The 14,957-nt window shown below is 37.2% G+C and overlaps 1 protein-coding gene across 2 annotated transcripts in view; it reads left to right on the top strand.

Annotated features, from left to right (window-relative positions):
* Positions 1–14,331, top strand: part of ppm1bb (protein phosphatase, Mg2+/Mn2+ dependent, 1Bb) — a 28,368-nt gene extending 14,037 nt beyond the window's left edge. Inside the window, exons 3-6 of one of the 2 annotated variants that reach the window (XM_044103846.1) lie at positions 2,416–2,533; positions 3,424–3,535; positions 4,957–5,014; positions 13,066–14,331. In XM_044103846.1, the coding sequence (XP_043959781.1) occupies positions 2,416–2,533; positions 3,424–3,535; positions 4,957–5,014; positions 13,066–13,095 (318 nt within the window). In that variant the 3' untranslated portion in view covers positions 13,096–14,331. Of the gene's footprint in view, positions 1–2,415; positions 2,534–3,423; positions 3,536–4,956; positions 5,015–8,686; positions 11,249–13,065 lie in introns of those variants that run through there. The other variant, XM_044103845.1, reaches the window with a different exon arrangement.
* Positions 14,332–14,957: the final 626 nt, after the last annotated feature.

Genomic DNA, 14,957 nt, shown 5'->3' on the forward strand with positions numbered 1-14,957 from the left:
CGGTTTTTGAAGTGAAATGAAATAAATTTTCCGGTTTGTCCGTAAAGCTACACTCACGTTAATTATCTAATGTGCAGCCGCCTGCGGTGTCCAATCTATCCGCTCACCTGTATAAATACACCTGCAGAGCTCGTCCCCGCTGTTCACTCTGAACCGCCACCAAGCAGCAGCTCCGGGAGGGAAAAGCTGCCGTACTCCAGGCATCGCGCCAGTTATTTTAAGGATGCTTTTGGTCCCCCGAAAATCAACAAAGACCCAGACATCATCAATCAATAAAATCCTGCCAGGCCAAACTTGAAAACTGAACGTTATACTGCTAACACTTAGCTTTCGTCAACAACTCAGGCAAAAGTGAGAGCTCCGCACAATGCAAGTAATAATGCGGCCGGAACACGGTGCGCTAAATAATTAAATATAAATTAACAAAGCTTCGAGGCAGAGAGATTTTCCTCAAGAAATTTTAATAATCGAGGTACTCAAATCAGTCGAGGAATCATTTAAGCCCTGAAAAGTATGAATTCTTTTACAAGTCACAGTGTCTTGGGATAAAAGTTTATGTAGAAAAAATTTGCAAAGGTTTCCATCAGACCTTTACCTCCTTATTTAATAATCTTAAAAACGGGAATCTTCTGGAAATAGTTTATTAACTGAGCCATCCGGGAGGAGGTTGGTGTATAAAATATATACACCAACTGGCTCCTGTTCTTCCTAGTTCCTGTCCACATCTTGGACATTTCACTGTCCACGTGTCTGTAGCTTTGTGTCCTGGGCTCTCCAAGAACCAGCAAGAGTACAGCAGACGGGTTATTTTTACCTTACTGGATGGGTTATCTCAAGTATCAGCCACCCAGGCATAAATCTGCCGAGTCCTTCGGTGTGGTGAGAAGTCAACTCTTTTGTTCTTGTTTTTTTGCTGCTTCAGGCTCCTTCTTCTGTCGCTGTTTGACTTGAAAAAGGCAAATATGATAATGTCTGGTTTGTGTATTTATTATCTTGAAGACTTTGAAACATTGAAATGATGATTTGTAAAGCTCTCACCTTTTGATTCTCATTGATCTTTAAGAATTGTAATATGAAAAAGACATAAGAGCAACACAGGATTCTTCTAGTTTCCTCTTTTTTTTATTGGGTTTTCACAGAACAACAAAATGAAACTCCTTAGGAAAAAAGTAACTTAACCTCAAATAATTTAAGTGTTGAAATAAATATGAGATATAATTAAGTGTAATAATCAAATCTAGAAATTGGCTAGATTGCTTGTGTTTTGTTTGGGGTTTTTTTCGATTATCAGCTGGTGTAAAAACTAATAATTCCCAATTTTTATTTTTGTTTTTAGTCTGTAAACTAGTCTACAAACATACGGGTAATTCTGCAACAACTTTGTTTTCTGTTTTATTCAAAACTACAACCTAAATTTAGTCTAAACAAATAATTTTTATCTGTTAAGAGGCTTAGAAAATTTGACAAACTTCGGTATTGACCAGTGAAAGCCTGATCGGTTCCTCTCTTGTTCCTCCTGTCTTTGCGGTGTAATTCATTGAGTTGATGGAAAAGATGTGAAACTGTTTTCAGCAAATAAAAAAAGAAATCTAAATTGCTTTGCTCAATAATAAAATAAGTTACTCAAAAATACTTCATTTATTTTAACGGGAATTTAAATGTTATAACTTATATGATCCAAGTGTCTTCAATGAATCGTGGATGGTGGAAGGATTTCTGGTAGCAGTCAGTGTGGCAACAGATCTGAAAAGGCTTCTGACTGAAGACTGTTGCTGTATGACGGTCTCAAGACTGTCGTGATATGCTAACAGCTCAACATCCACACCAACCCCATCAGTCGTTTACAATCGCTGCTAATCCACTTCATTTGTTTTTGCCACGCCTCTTTAAACTGTCTGTACCGAATCCATTGGAGATTTTATGCAACTGCAGTCATTTATGATGCTCGTTACAGGAAAGCGTAGCACTTCCATGTATTTTTAATTGTAGCTCTCAAAACGTGCCAGAGCCTGGCACAGATTAAATGTCGGCTTTAGGGAGGGGTTGCTGCTGAATGCCACTGTAGAGAAGGGAGCTATGTTGGATTTGTGAGGCAAGACAAAACAAGAGTAACGTTGCAAAACAGCACTTAGAAGAGCATCTCGTTTTTGTTGGTTTTATAACCTGTGAAAAACCAAAATCATAATTAGGAAAAACTGGATTAACGTGTTTTAGACAGAACGTTTTGTCTCCTGATGTCGATTGCCTCACATTCACAGGTTCTGGGTTGCTTTATTTTCCATACAAGCAGAGGAAACTCCTAGTCGGGTTCAGTGAACCAAAGCCATGTTATTAAAAATGTTCTGCTTGCATTTGCATAGTACAAACTTTACCCCATGAAGCTGAGTTGTCTTCTCTCTGTCTGTGTTTCTGCAGGGAAGCAGAGACAACATGAGCGTGGTGTTGGTGTGTTTGCCCGGAGCGCCTAAGATCTCAGAGGAGGCCATGAAAAAAGAAGAAGAATTGGATAAATATCTAGAAACGCGTGTCGAGGGTCAGCATTTCAAACGCACACGTCCACAGAGACGCACGTTATTTTAAACTGCACATGTTTTAAACCACTCTGCTAATTATTGCTGACGCTACACTCAATCATCAACTTAATAAAAATATAGCAACAAAGTGACAATTCATATAATGGAATATATTTTAACAACTTTAAGTAAAAAGTATGGATTTAATTACCTTCCTTCGTCACACACAGAAACGCATCTACCAGCTTTGTGTCGGCACCCATTTGTTGCGACGGGAATTTTCCAGTTTGTCCGTTAATCAACTACAGCGCAGCCGCCCACAGTGTTCAGCCTTTCTGCTCACCTCTTCCCCGCCGTTCGCTCTGAACCAGCAGTTTCAGGACTAGAAAGGCTGCCGTACTCCAAGCATCAATCTAAGGATGCTTATTCATCCCCTGAAAAACAACAAAAACCCAGACATTATCATCAATCGATAAAATCCTCTCAGAACAAACTTGAAAATTGGACGTTATGCTGCTAGTACTTAGCAACGACGCATAGGCGGACGTGATGGCGTTACCCAACTCAAATAATGACCCGGCCGAAACATGGTGCGCTAAATAATGAAACATAAATTAACAAAGATCCGAGGCAGATAAATTTTCCTTTAGGAATTTTAACAATTGGGGTAATCAATAATTACCTCAGTAATTCCTCAAATCGAGGAATGCTTATAAATTGTGAGCTGATAGTGTTTAAACAGCAATAAAATAAAAGTAAAATTGTATAAAATCAGCCTACTGTACCAAACTTCACAGGCAGCAAGTGTTTTTCTAAACATCAATTTAGCACCGTCACACTTTTTTCAGTGTACAAACAACGACCACAACATCTGGCCTTACTGTGTCCATTCTGCTTCTTTTGCTTGCAGAGCTGCTGGGAAACTGTGGGGAGGATGGAGTCCCCGACCTGGTGTCGGTCCTAAGGAATATCGCCTCAGAAAACATCCCTAACCTTCCACCTGGTGGAGGCCTGGCCAGCAAGTAAATATAACTGAGCTGCATGTTATGAACCCACACAGCAGATCAGGAACAGACGCAACCTTGACTATCCACGTTTTAGGCTTTACTACTTTGAAACTTGTCCTCAAATTGATGAACAAACAGTGATTTTTCTAGACTTTTCAAAACACCAGCTAGCAAATATTGATGTATTTCTGCTAATGAAACCAGTTAATAATACATGCAATAGAATAGGCCTGTCAAAATAAACAATTAACCAATTAACTGCAGGATAAAACAGAAGAAACTCAATAGTTTTCATTTGCTTGATTTATCGTTTTTCTCTTTTCTCTTTCTTTTTACCAAAAACTGGATGATAAAAGTCATCAGTCTGGTGATTTGGTCTCAGCTAGCCCTTTTTTGAAAGACATTTTGTGTACAATGACTTCATAATTCATTTTATTTGTTGTTTTACATTGTTTTATTTCTTTATTTTGGATATTTAAAATGTCTTCCAGGTCAATTTTTAAATATTTATTAGAATTTAAAGGTTACTGATCCTTGAGAATGTGTTCTTGCATTATTGTGCCATTATTACTATAATATTACTTGAAAATGGTCTCAAAACAATATAATAATTTATTGCAACATCTTCTGGGACAATTTATCGTCTGGCAAAATTTATCGTGACAAGCCTACTATAGAATTATAGCTAATATTTTGTTTGATATTAACAAAATAAGCAACAAGCAAATGCAGAAGTGGAGAAGAATCTATTAAATAAATTTGTCTTTAATCAAAATTGGGGATTTTCAGCATTTGTAACGATCAAATCCTGATTGATAAATCTGTGAATATGAGCTCTTACAGAAGAAAACCTATTTTAGAAGTTAAAGATGTTGAGTGGAAATGTATTTTTATGTATATGCTGGATTTTTTTGTGATAGCACAGCATAAAGTAGCGTAAAAGTTTGACGAGGAAGAAAAATATGCATAATTTTCCACATTTTTTGTGAATAAGAGTCTGAAAAGTCTGGTGTGCCTCTATATTCTCCCCACCTGAACCAACACTTTGCCTTCCGCTTCAGAATTAAGCACTACCTTGTGCTGGTTTATTACAAAACATCCTAGTAACATACATTGAAGTCTGAGGTCTCAACATGACTAAAGTGTTTAAAAAAATTCAAAGCATGTTTAAAACTGAAGGTTTTGCATCAGCATGTTTGTCCTATCTTGATGATGTAGGTAAAAAGTGAAGCAATAAACAGATAAACAAGGTGGTCGTCATTCTGAGCAGAACACGGGCCAAAAACGACGCAGCTCCGCATTTTCAACTGAGAGTTTTACTTCCATTAACCTCTCAATCAATATACATTAGTGGCGAATGAACAGAGACTGCATTATGTTGGGTGACGTTCTTCCCCAGGGACCAATGTGTGTGTGTGTTTGTTTTCTGTTTGCAGACGCAGTGTTATCGAGGCGGTGTACAACAAACTGAACCCTCACAGAGAAGAGGAAGGGGTGAGTTTAATATTTTCTAAATTACCTCCCAGCTCCACACCCTCCAAACACACACACACACGCACACACACACACACACACACAAAACATCCATCTGTGTATGTGCTGTGTGTTTGTGATGCAATCTGAATGAGATTTCAGCGAAGATGGGTAAAATTTAATCATCTGTCTCGCTTTTATGTTCGATATCGAAACAAAACGCGCACAAAATCCTTTGTAAAGCTTCTGAATTTTTCATTTACGATCAACATGAAAGTCGTGGCACTCTGAGCTGGTGGTCAGTTTGTTGGGAACACTTTGAATGTTTTGCCGTTTGAAACACCATCGTCAGTTTTGTCGGACCAGTACGACATATTTAGAGTCTCTTAGCTCTCAGCTAAGTCCACAAAGCACAAAAAAAATTCAAAGCAATGTCTTAATATAAACTGAAACTGCTTCTACTGGGGTGTAACGGTGCAGATATTTGTGCTAAAAATATTCTGTGTCTGCTCGGTAAGCATCTGTACCTAGGAAATATGGAGCTGTTTTATTGTTTAATTCATACAGAATGTTTGTATGCAGAACTAAGTGCACATTGCAAAAAGTGGCACCAAAACAAAACAGAGTCTTCTCTACGCTAAACAGCTAATATTTAGCTAAGGTTTAGCTCAGCTATCTGGGAATATTAAGGATTTTCACGGAGCTACAGTGCCGAAAGAAAGTGAACTGAAACACAACTTTGTCAACATACACTTCTTGAATCAGCTAAAGTCCAAATTCAGCTTCATGAAGCATTCAGCCTGTCCAAAACGCTGCACAACATTCGACTCGAGACGCAGCAACTTGCTGGTGCCGTTTCTAGATCCTCTGACCAGAAGGGATTTCTCAACAGCTTTGTTTTTACGGCCCATTTAAGTACATCTAGTAAACTGAACTGTCTAAATATCAAAACAGCTCTGAAGTGGTTTACACTTGTCTTCACAGTTGTCTTAAAAATAAATCTTAAACACTGTTGACCATTTTCAAATGGTTTTATTGTTATACAGTCAAAACAAATCTCCTGTCAGTTTTGTGATGACCACTTTTTGTTTCTCTTGACTGATGCAAACCAAAAACATACAAAACTATGACTTTAAAACAAAAGTATGTATCGAAGATGGATTTTTGTGTAGCGGTACACCACGAGTTATACCCATGGAAAACAAGATGTATATCTAAGAAAATAAATTGCTAATAACCTTTCTTCATTCAATTAGAGTTTTAGTTGTGTTTTTATCGGCATAAAGCATGGGGTGACAGTAGGAAGCCTCTATTCTAACAGGAAGAAATCTGCAGCATAAACCTCTATCTGCAGTTTTTCACTGGGTGCTTGAAAGAGGGGAATGAGACAGAAAAAAACCATGCAGGACTACTGTTTGTGATCCAGTAAAAAAAAGGAACCAACTAAACACAGGAGTGCTTTTTATGAGAACGTTGAATTAAAAGCAGCGGTAGGAAGGAGACATGGGTAAACATGGAAGCCAACAGTTCTTCCTGTCACTTTTGTGATGGTAAACAAAGAAAGTAATCAGTTAATTGGAGCAATATCTCTCTGTCGTTGACTTGACCCAGGAAATAGACATGGATAAACACTGAACCATTAGACCAGGTGTGTTTTCTATCGAAAGGAAAAAACTGATGAAAATGACAGAAAATATTTCCAAGACACATTCTGTCTCCTAAAAGAGTCGGTATGTGACAATTTGAGGTTTAAATTATATTCTGGCGTTTTGATTATAGTGGGTTTTTTTCATATTCTAATGGTTATATTGAGACGAAGCAAAAATAAAAAGAACGTCTCGTTTTTAATTTGTAAAATTAGATGTCATTTGGTTCAACTTTATAGTAACAACATGCAAAATCTACATTTATTGTGTAATGCATTTAACTAAATTAGTGAAACCAAACAGTTAATTTATGCTGATAGTCCACATCACATTTATTTCTTATTTTAACTTTGACTTTTAGCCAAAGAAAACACAAAATTAATTTTCCCAGAAACTAAAATATAGTTTGTTTTGTTTTTGTTTTTTTATGCAGAAATGCTTTGTTGTAGCATAGAGTGGAAAACTGTCAGAGCAGCATATTAATGGAAGGTTTAGTGGAAGAAAAACTGCTCTGGAAAAAGTTGGACGATCCACAAAAACAATATGTTTTAGGTCTGGCCTCATCTAGAATGAATTACTGCACCAACGCTTCATCTTCCTCTTACGCATAAATTATCTTTGGGGTTTAGATCAGGCGTGTTCAATCAACTTCTCTAAAGTTTTCTGATAAATGGCTGCACTGACTTTTTTTTTTTTTTTTTTTGATAAGGCCAATGGCAGCTGCTGATGATTCGGTTCCCCAAAAATCAACTCTTCCTCCAGATTCGGTTTTGCTTCACAATCCTGTTGCATGTGCACTTTTTTCTACTTCAGTTTTTCCTTCCACTGAACCTTCTATTAATATACTCGGATACAGTGCTCTGTGAATAGCCAACATGGAAGCTTGGAAATTTGCTACTTTATTTTGAGTCATATAAAAAAGGAAACAAATATTTATAACCCTTCCACTGCAAAAACACACATTCTTTTTTACACATTCAAGTATTTTTATTTTTGTTTCTAGTGCAAACATCGTAGTAAACTTGAATTAAGACAAACTAATTTAAAAGTAACTTATTATCAAGATATAGGAGCTTGTTTAAAGTATACAATTCTTTAACATTGGTGAAAAAAATACTTCTTCCATTGGCAGATTATTTCACCTATAATATAAGGAAATTGTTGAATTTATCTGCCAATAGAATAGGCACTTTTTAACCAATATTAAGGAATTATTTACTTAAAACGAGCCTTAATATCTTGGTGAAAAGATACTTGTAAGTTTGTTTTGACCTATTTCAAGTGTAACAAGATATTTGCACTTACCAAGTATTTTTGGTCTTGTTTCCAGTGCAAAAATCTTAATATACTTAGAATAAGGCAATATTAAGTTAAAAGTAACTTTTTAACAATTTAATAGAGGTTTGTTTTAAGTAAATAATTTCTTAACACTGATGCAGAAGTACCAGCTCCATTGGCAGCTAATTTCACTTATAACATGACATTTTTCCCTGGTTATAAGTTAATTCATCTGCCAGTGCAACAAGTTCTTTTTCATCATCATTAAGGAATTATTTTCTTTAAAAAGCCTCTATATCTAGGCAAAAACTTACTTCTAAGTTACTAGATATTTACACTAGAAACTATACCAAAAATACTTGGTAATATTTTCTGTTTTTGCATTGTATGCAGATATTTACAATAAATTTTCTGAGTCATCCAGTTCATGTTATAAATAAGTAAACATTAACAAAAATGGCTTTAGCACAAAAAGTGGAAGAAACGTATTTTCAATTTTTGAATTGAATTGGTAAAACAAACAGACTTTTTGATGATATTTAGATGCACATGTACAATCATTACATCGATGACTTCATTTTGATGAAAAGTGTGTGTGGAAAAAAAATCTTTCACTTTCCTCTGGGCTGCCTCTTCTCCCAGCTTAAGCACGACACCGGGTCCCACCAAAATCAGCTGTTGTGTGCCTGCTTGTTGGATGAAATGAATGCTCTTATGTGTTTGAACATGGAGGCTGTCTGCAGTGTCTGACGCTGGCGTGTCACCTCAGGGGGGAGGAGAGGAGGAGGAGAATGAGGAGGAGAGTGAGGAGGGAGGTGGCAGCACAGCAGCTCATCTGATGGAGGCTCTGCGGCAGTTCCGTCTCCACCACCGGGGGCAGTATCGCACAGTGCTGGAAGAGTCTCTGGCCGCCTACCATCTGCGAGGGGAGGGCACTGTCGAGGGAGCCGGGGAGATCAGGAGGACCTCTGATGACGGCGACGAAGAGGAGCAGACCGACTCCCCGCGCTCGCCCCCGCCCTCGCCCGCCGCTGTGGAGGCGGAGGCCGGCCAAGATGCCCCAAAGCCTGATATCTCCTCTGACTGAGCGCGCAGCCAATCATCCACCCTCCTCCAGGGATGACCTCACTCCTCTTTCCCCAGCCACAGACCTTGACTAGGCAGATTGGCCGTTATTTTGTTAATTTTCTCGTTAATTATAAAATCTTATGATCATATTCAAATAAAAGTAGCCTTTCTGTGTATTCAAATTCTGTTTCCAACTCTCCACCGTTTAAAGAAGAGTCTATTTCCTTGTTTTTGTAGATACCAGTCAACCATCATATGTTGGTTATTGCAGAAATCAAAGTGAAACTTCCCCGTGTTTTCTTTGAACTTACATTCTTCCTCCCTCCTCCTCTTCCTCTGCACTCCTTCTCTTTCCCTCACTCCATGATTGACTCAGAACACACAGTTTATCTCTTTGCACAGCAGAAAATTAAACTATTATATGAACGAGGGAGTAAATGTAGTTCAGAGCGTCAGAACAAAAGCTTTAGATGGAAAAACGTGAAAACCGATTTGTTTGCAGATGCGTTTAATCTGTTCGCAGATCTTATCTGCCCTCATTGACCTTTGACCTCTCTTAATCCAAACTACAAGGGGTGTGGGGTGTAAATGCAGATACCTGGTTAGAAGAAAAAAAAATTAACAAAACAATTTTATTTGCAAGTTACAACACATAAAATGCCTTCCACGTTTATTAGCACCGCTTGGTAAAACTGTGTTTAAAAGATTTAAAGTTTTTAGAAGGAAGTTTTTAATAAAGCCCTTAGTTTTCTACTACATTTCATTAGATTGAAGCCTTTAGAAAGATGGAAGTTTGCCTGTTCATTTTAGCACAACAATCATCCAGAAACTTTGGTCTTCTGTTATATTCTCTCATCAGCTCATCCCAACGGTTTTCTCCAAGATTTGGGAGAAAAAGGCTGATTTTGGATCGATATTCTGATTAAAACAACCAAATGAACGACACAGTTTCACTTTACGAGGAATGAAATCCACTAGATTGTTATTTAGAAGGAAAAACAGACCCGCAGTATCACAGATCCCCCACTTTACTTAACAATCAGCATGAGTTAATTTTCTACGACAGAGTATCAGGGCCACATTAAGAAAATATTCACAAAAGATTGCAAGAAGAAAATTGCATTTCTTCTTGATTTTCTTCTACTTTACAAGAAGAAAACCTTATTGTCTTCTTGTATGAGAATGAAGTCGTAGTATTACAAGAATGAAGTGATATTATTACCAAAATTAAAATCGCGATATTACGAGAAGTCCAACGCGAAAAAGCAGTGTTACAACCGCTGTCTCAGTTCTCTTAATATAACAACTTTATTCTTCTAATACTACAACTTTATTCTCGTATGAGTTTTTTCCTCATAATATCACTTTACTCTTGTAATTTTATTATGATTTTTTTATTTTCTTAGCATGACTCTGCTACTCGGTTGTACTTTTCCTATTTGACCTGCCTGAGGTTACTTCTCATCCCATTTGGTGGTTGTCATGGCAACTCCAAGATGCCATTCTTGAGATTGTATACTTTTTTTAAATTTTAATTTCCCTCATCATCCGTCCCTTGCTGTGTGGCTTAGCAGGCAGCTATTAAAAGAAAATAGAATGTGTCACGTCATATTTATTTCCTAGTGAAACAAAAAAGCTTTCGAGAAGTTCCTAGAAACTGTTCAACTTAAAGATGGACGAAATAGAAGAATGCTTCAATTTTTAGAGATTTTACCAATGAGTGTTAATTAAAAAGAAACATCATAGCATGAATAGAGATTTCTCAGTGTGAGATTTGCTGCTGTGATGAAGTCTTGAGGGTTTTTAAACATCTTTACCGAGGCGGGTTAATAAATATGGCTGCTAACATGAAACATGCTGTTGTGCAAATCTTTGCCAGGAAATGTCTATAATCTCTGCTGATGTTGACATGTAAAGATAAAATTTATGTGAAAGATAGCTTTAGATAATTACAAGCATGCAGTAACTCCTAACTCTTTACACATGAGGCATATTTCTCTCCAGGCCTTTCACTTCTGTAACTCTTCAGCACTGGACGCTTTGTCTTAAATGTTTACTCTTCTTTAGATGCAGCTAGTCGGGGAGTATTGTTTGTCCGGTAATGCACCCACTGCAATTATCCGCTCAAAAGCACTTAGCAATCGGAAACAAGATTTATGCTAAAACTGTCTGTATGTGTGTTTATGAATCAGTTGTTTGTATGTGGGACCTAATGAGTCCTGCAAGAATGACAGAATTATCAAATAAAAAGATTCAAAATGCACTGCTCTAGATTATTTACATTTTTAAGGCTGTTTGTATCAGTGTGTTAGATGTGTGGTCCTGTGTCAGAGCAGGCATCTTGTGCAGCATCTTGACTAATTCAGTAATTTGCTGAAAATAACTCAGGGTTTGATGCAGGGACTTTCCCTTTCTCTTTTACTGGTGTTTTTCAGATTCCTTATCTAGTTGAATGTGACTTAAATATGCGTTTTGTGTGGTTGTGTGTATCTAGTAGATATGGGCTAAAAATGCTGCTTTTATTCCAAGTGGAAGAGCAAAAAAAATATTCCTAATGCTTCAAAACTGAAAAAACTCTCAGACTGTTATATTGTTTTCTATTGAGATGATTTCTGCTATTTTCTTGAGGTCCGATTCACCAATTTTGATTCACTTTTGCTTTTCTTTTTTCTCTCCAAGTTTCACAAATGTGTGATGCATTGGGGGTTGTAGTTCTTGACTCAAAACCCACTCTGTTGGGTTCCATGTAAAGACAGAAAATGGTGGCAGTTCTGAGTTTTTAAGCAAAACTATAAAAAAAATACTAACTGGTAGTATTAATGTGTTCAACTCTCATAAAACCAGATTTATGACAAAGCTGCATGGATTTATTTGGTTTGTTTTCCCAAAGGTGCTTTAATGTTTAATATTGGCCAAAAACAAAAAGCTAGGAAAATGTTTAGTAATATTTGGTTTCAAATATTGTTACTATTAGATGTTGATGATGTCAAGTCAAAATTTTATTTACGTAGCACATTTACAACAACCTCAGCTGACCAAAGAGCTTCACATCACTGGCTGATAAATGATGCAACAAAAAAATATGATTAAGTTTGGTAAAAAAAAATATAAATATATATATTAAGACATTTGTAAAATTGGCAGAAAATACCAAAAACTAATATGAATAAAATTAGGATGTACTTAAGTTCAGTTGTAACGATTTGCCAAAAAAAAAAAAAAAGTCGAGTGAGGTATCTAGATTCCCGCATTTTTTTTTTTTTCTTTTACTTGCATAACCGAGATTTGCGGATTCTGTGCATTAAAAAAATGGAAATTTTTGGAACTCACAAATTTCAAAATTTTATTTGGAATTTCTCAAATCAAGTTTTTTCTAGAAAATTGTTGACTTTTGACACTGTAGCAAATTTTACTTTTTAAACTTTTAAAAATTTCCACTAATAAAAAAAAAAAAAAATCTTTAAAAAAAAATACTAGAAAAATATAAAATTTTCAGGGGGTTTTTCTAGCAAGTTTTCGACTTCAAACTCAGAAATTTTCACGTTCGTTTCTAGAAATTTGCTGACTTTTTTATTGCAAATTTTTGACTTCTCAATCAGAAATTTCCTTTAACAAATTCTAGAAAATTTCAGAGAAAAATCAAGAAATTTCTGAAAAAAAAAAAGTTTCTAGGAATTTATTTTTTTTTTTTTTGGTCTTTTTAAATTTTGGCAGAAATGTTCTCCTTTTTTTTCTCTCTTCTATCTACAATAACCCTAAAACGCCGCCGTAGTTTTCCCTGGTATGTCTTTAAAAAATATTTTTAACTTAATGGTAGCCTGCACTCCATTCCTAGCATCTAGATTGTAAAACTCTCCAGTTTCCTCCAGTCCCGCCCCGTTTCTTTTCCCAGTCTGACAGTTCTGATTCTCTGTAAGGTGAGTCAACTGAGGTTCTGGATGTGTTGGGGATCCTCTCCAAATGTGAAGTAGAAAGAATAAGCAATAGGTTGTTGAGTTTAGTGGAATGAGCCCTGGCATGCAGTAACAAACCTAACATTTGTCCTTCTTCCTGTGTTTTCTGTTTTTGGTCCGAACCCAGAGTGCCGTCGACCTGGACGACCCGTATTAGCCGCGTCAGCACCTTTCCCGTCTCTTCCCAGAGATCCGAGCATCCACCAGGAGGAGGCTCGTCTCTCCATTGCGCCGTGTCTTTCTCCACTAAAAAGACGACATACAGTGTGTGCTGGAATGTGTGTGTATGTATTGGTCGTGCATTTGTGTGTGTGTGTGTGTGTGTGTGTGTGTGTTTTGCAGAAGCGGGACAAAACAAAAAACAAAAAAACAACAAAAACCTACATCTGAACACACGCATAACTGCTTGAAAACCCCCCTTGGAGGAAAAACCGAATCACTCTTCAACAAAAAAACAGAAAGAAAGTTGTATAGATTTTACGAACTGAAGCGTTTCGATGGTAGAAACTGATTTTTACCGTTGGAATTTTTTTGTTTTGTTTTCTTGAATGTTGAACACCTGACGTCACAATGATATGAGGACCTATCATGCGCATGTTTGTTTTTTTTCTGTGAGCGTGTGTTTGACGGAGAGAGGGTGTGTTTGGGTGTGTATGTCTGTGTGCGTGAATGTGGGAGTGTTTAACTGAGAGGGCCAAGAGGACACACAAGACGGATAAAGACATTATGTAATTCTTCACATTTTTTGTGCTCTAACACCCTTTTGCTTCTTCCCTCTATTAAAAAAACACACTCTCTCTCTTTCTCACACACACACACACACACACACACAATCCCTTCGCCCGCATCACTTCCACCTGTGCAGGTATAAATGACGTGCCACAGGCGCAGGGCACTGCATGAGGACTTGGGTTGTACGTGTACAGCTACGCGGTTTTCTAATCGTCATCCTCAGCGCACAGCCATTGGTCGAGGCTGACTGAACCTGGAAGCTCTCTGGACTCTGATTGGCTGTGTGAGAATTGATTTGGATTTTATTTTTGCTGATCGAATTAGGACAAGACGACGATAATCATGGTGGGGAAAGGAGCGGGGAGTGAAAGAGCGGTTGTTGTAACACTGGTTGGACTTCCTCGACATCGTCTGAGACGCAGCAGACTATCCTGACGGAGGAAAAGGCTTTCTTTCTTTTCTTTTTATTTTGTTTTTTAATGTTGCCCATGAGGTTACTAGTTGCTCGCTGTGTAGAGTGAGTGAACTCCCAGTTTTAACCCTGTTCCTGGTTCTCAGACTGCATTGGTAATATTTGTATTGCTGTTGTTTGATTGCACTCACATTTGATTACAGAAAAGCGTCTATATATGAAATAAAATACCTGCCAAGGACACAGCGGCGCTGGTTGTGCATTTGAATACAAGGAGGAACATTTCCTTTGGGAAGCTCAATGAGTTCATAGAAAAGTTGCATCAGTAAATCAAAATAAAAATTTAAAACTTCATTTACATATTTGTTGAATCTGCCCTGTCAGTAGATGAAACAAAATCTGTGAAAAAAAAATGGACACCTTCTTCCAGTGCTCCTAGTTCTAACTAGAAACAACCAATGAGAGGCGCTGATTCATGACATGCTGTTTCTCAAGTAAACGAGTGTGATTGACAGCGCTAAGACCCTCCTCCTGCCTCTGATTGGTTGATTTTGATCTGGAGCGACACATTTCTTCAAACTGCAGTATTAGCTCAGGCTAATTAGCTTTCACAGATTATCTGTCTCATAATGTTCAGTCACTAACAGTTTTAATAAATATATAAAAACACGTATTTTAATAAAAGTTGCATCTTTTAAAAGATTCAAGTTAATAAAATAATACAGCAACATTTTGACCTGCACATCACATGGGAGACTAACCAAATATTTGTCAAACTTGGCAAAAGGAGAAAGTGTGAAAAAAGCAGCACCAACTTGCAGCATGACCTTACACAGGCTGCTCATTTTGGAAAACTGATTAAGATGAAGATTAAT

This window comes from Gambusia affinis, linkage group LG20, assembly GCF_019740435.1.
Source record: "Gambusia affinis linkage group LG20, SWU_Gaff_1.0, whole genome shotgun sequence".
NCBI classification, from domain to species: domain Eukaryota; kingdom Metazoa; phylum Chordata; class Actinopteri; order Cyprinodontiformes; family Poeciliidae; genus Gambusia; species Gambusia affinis.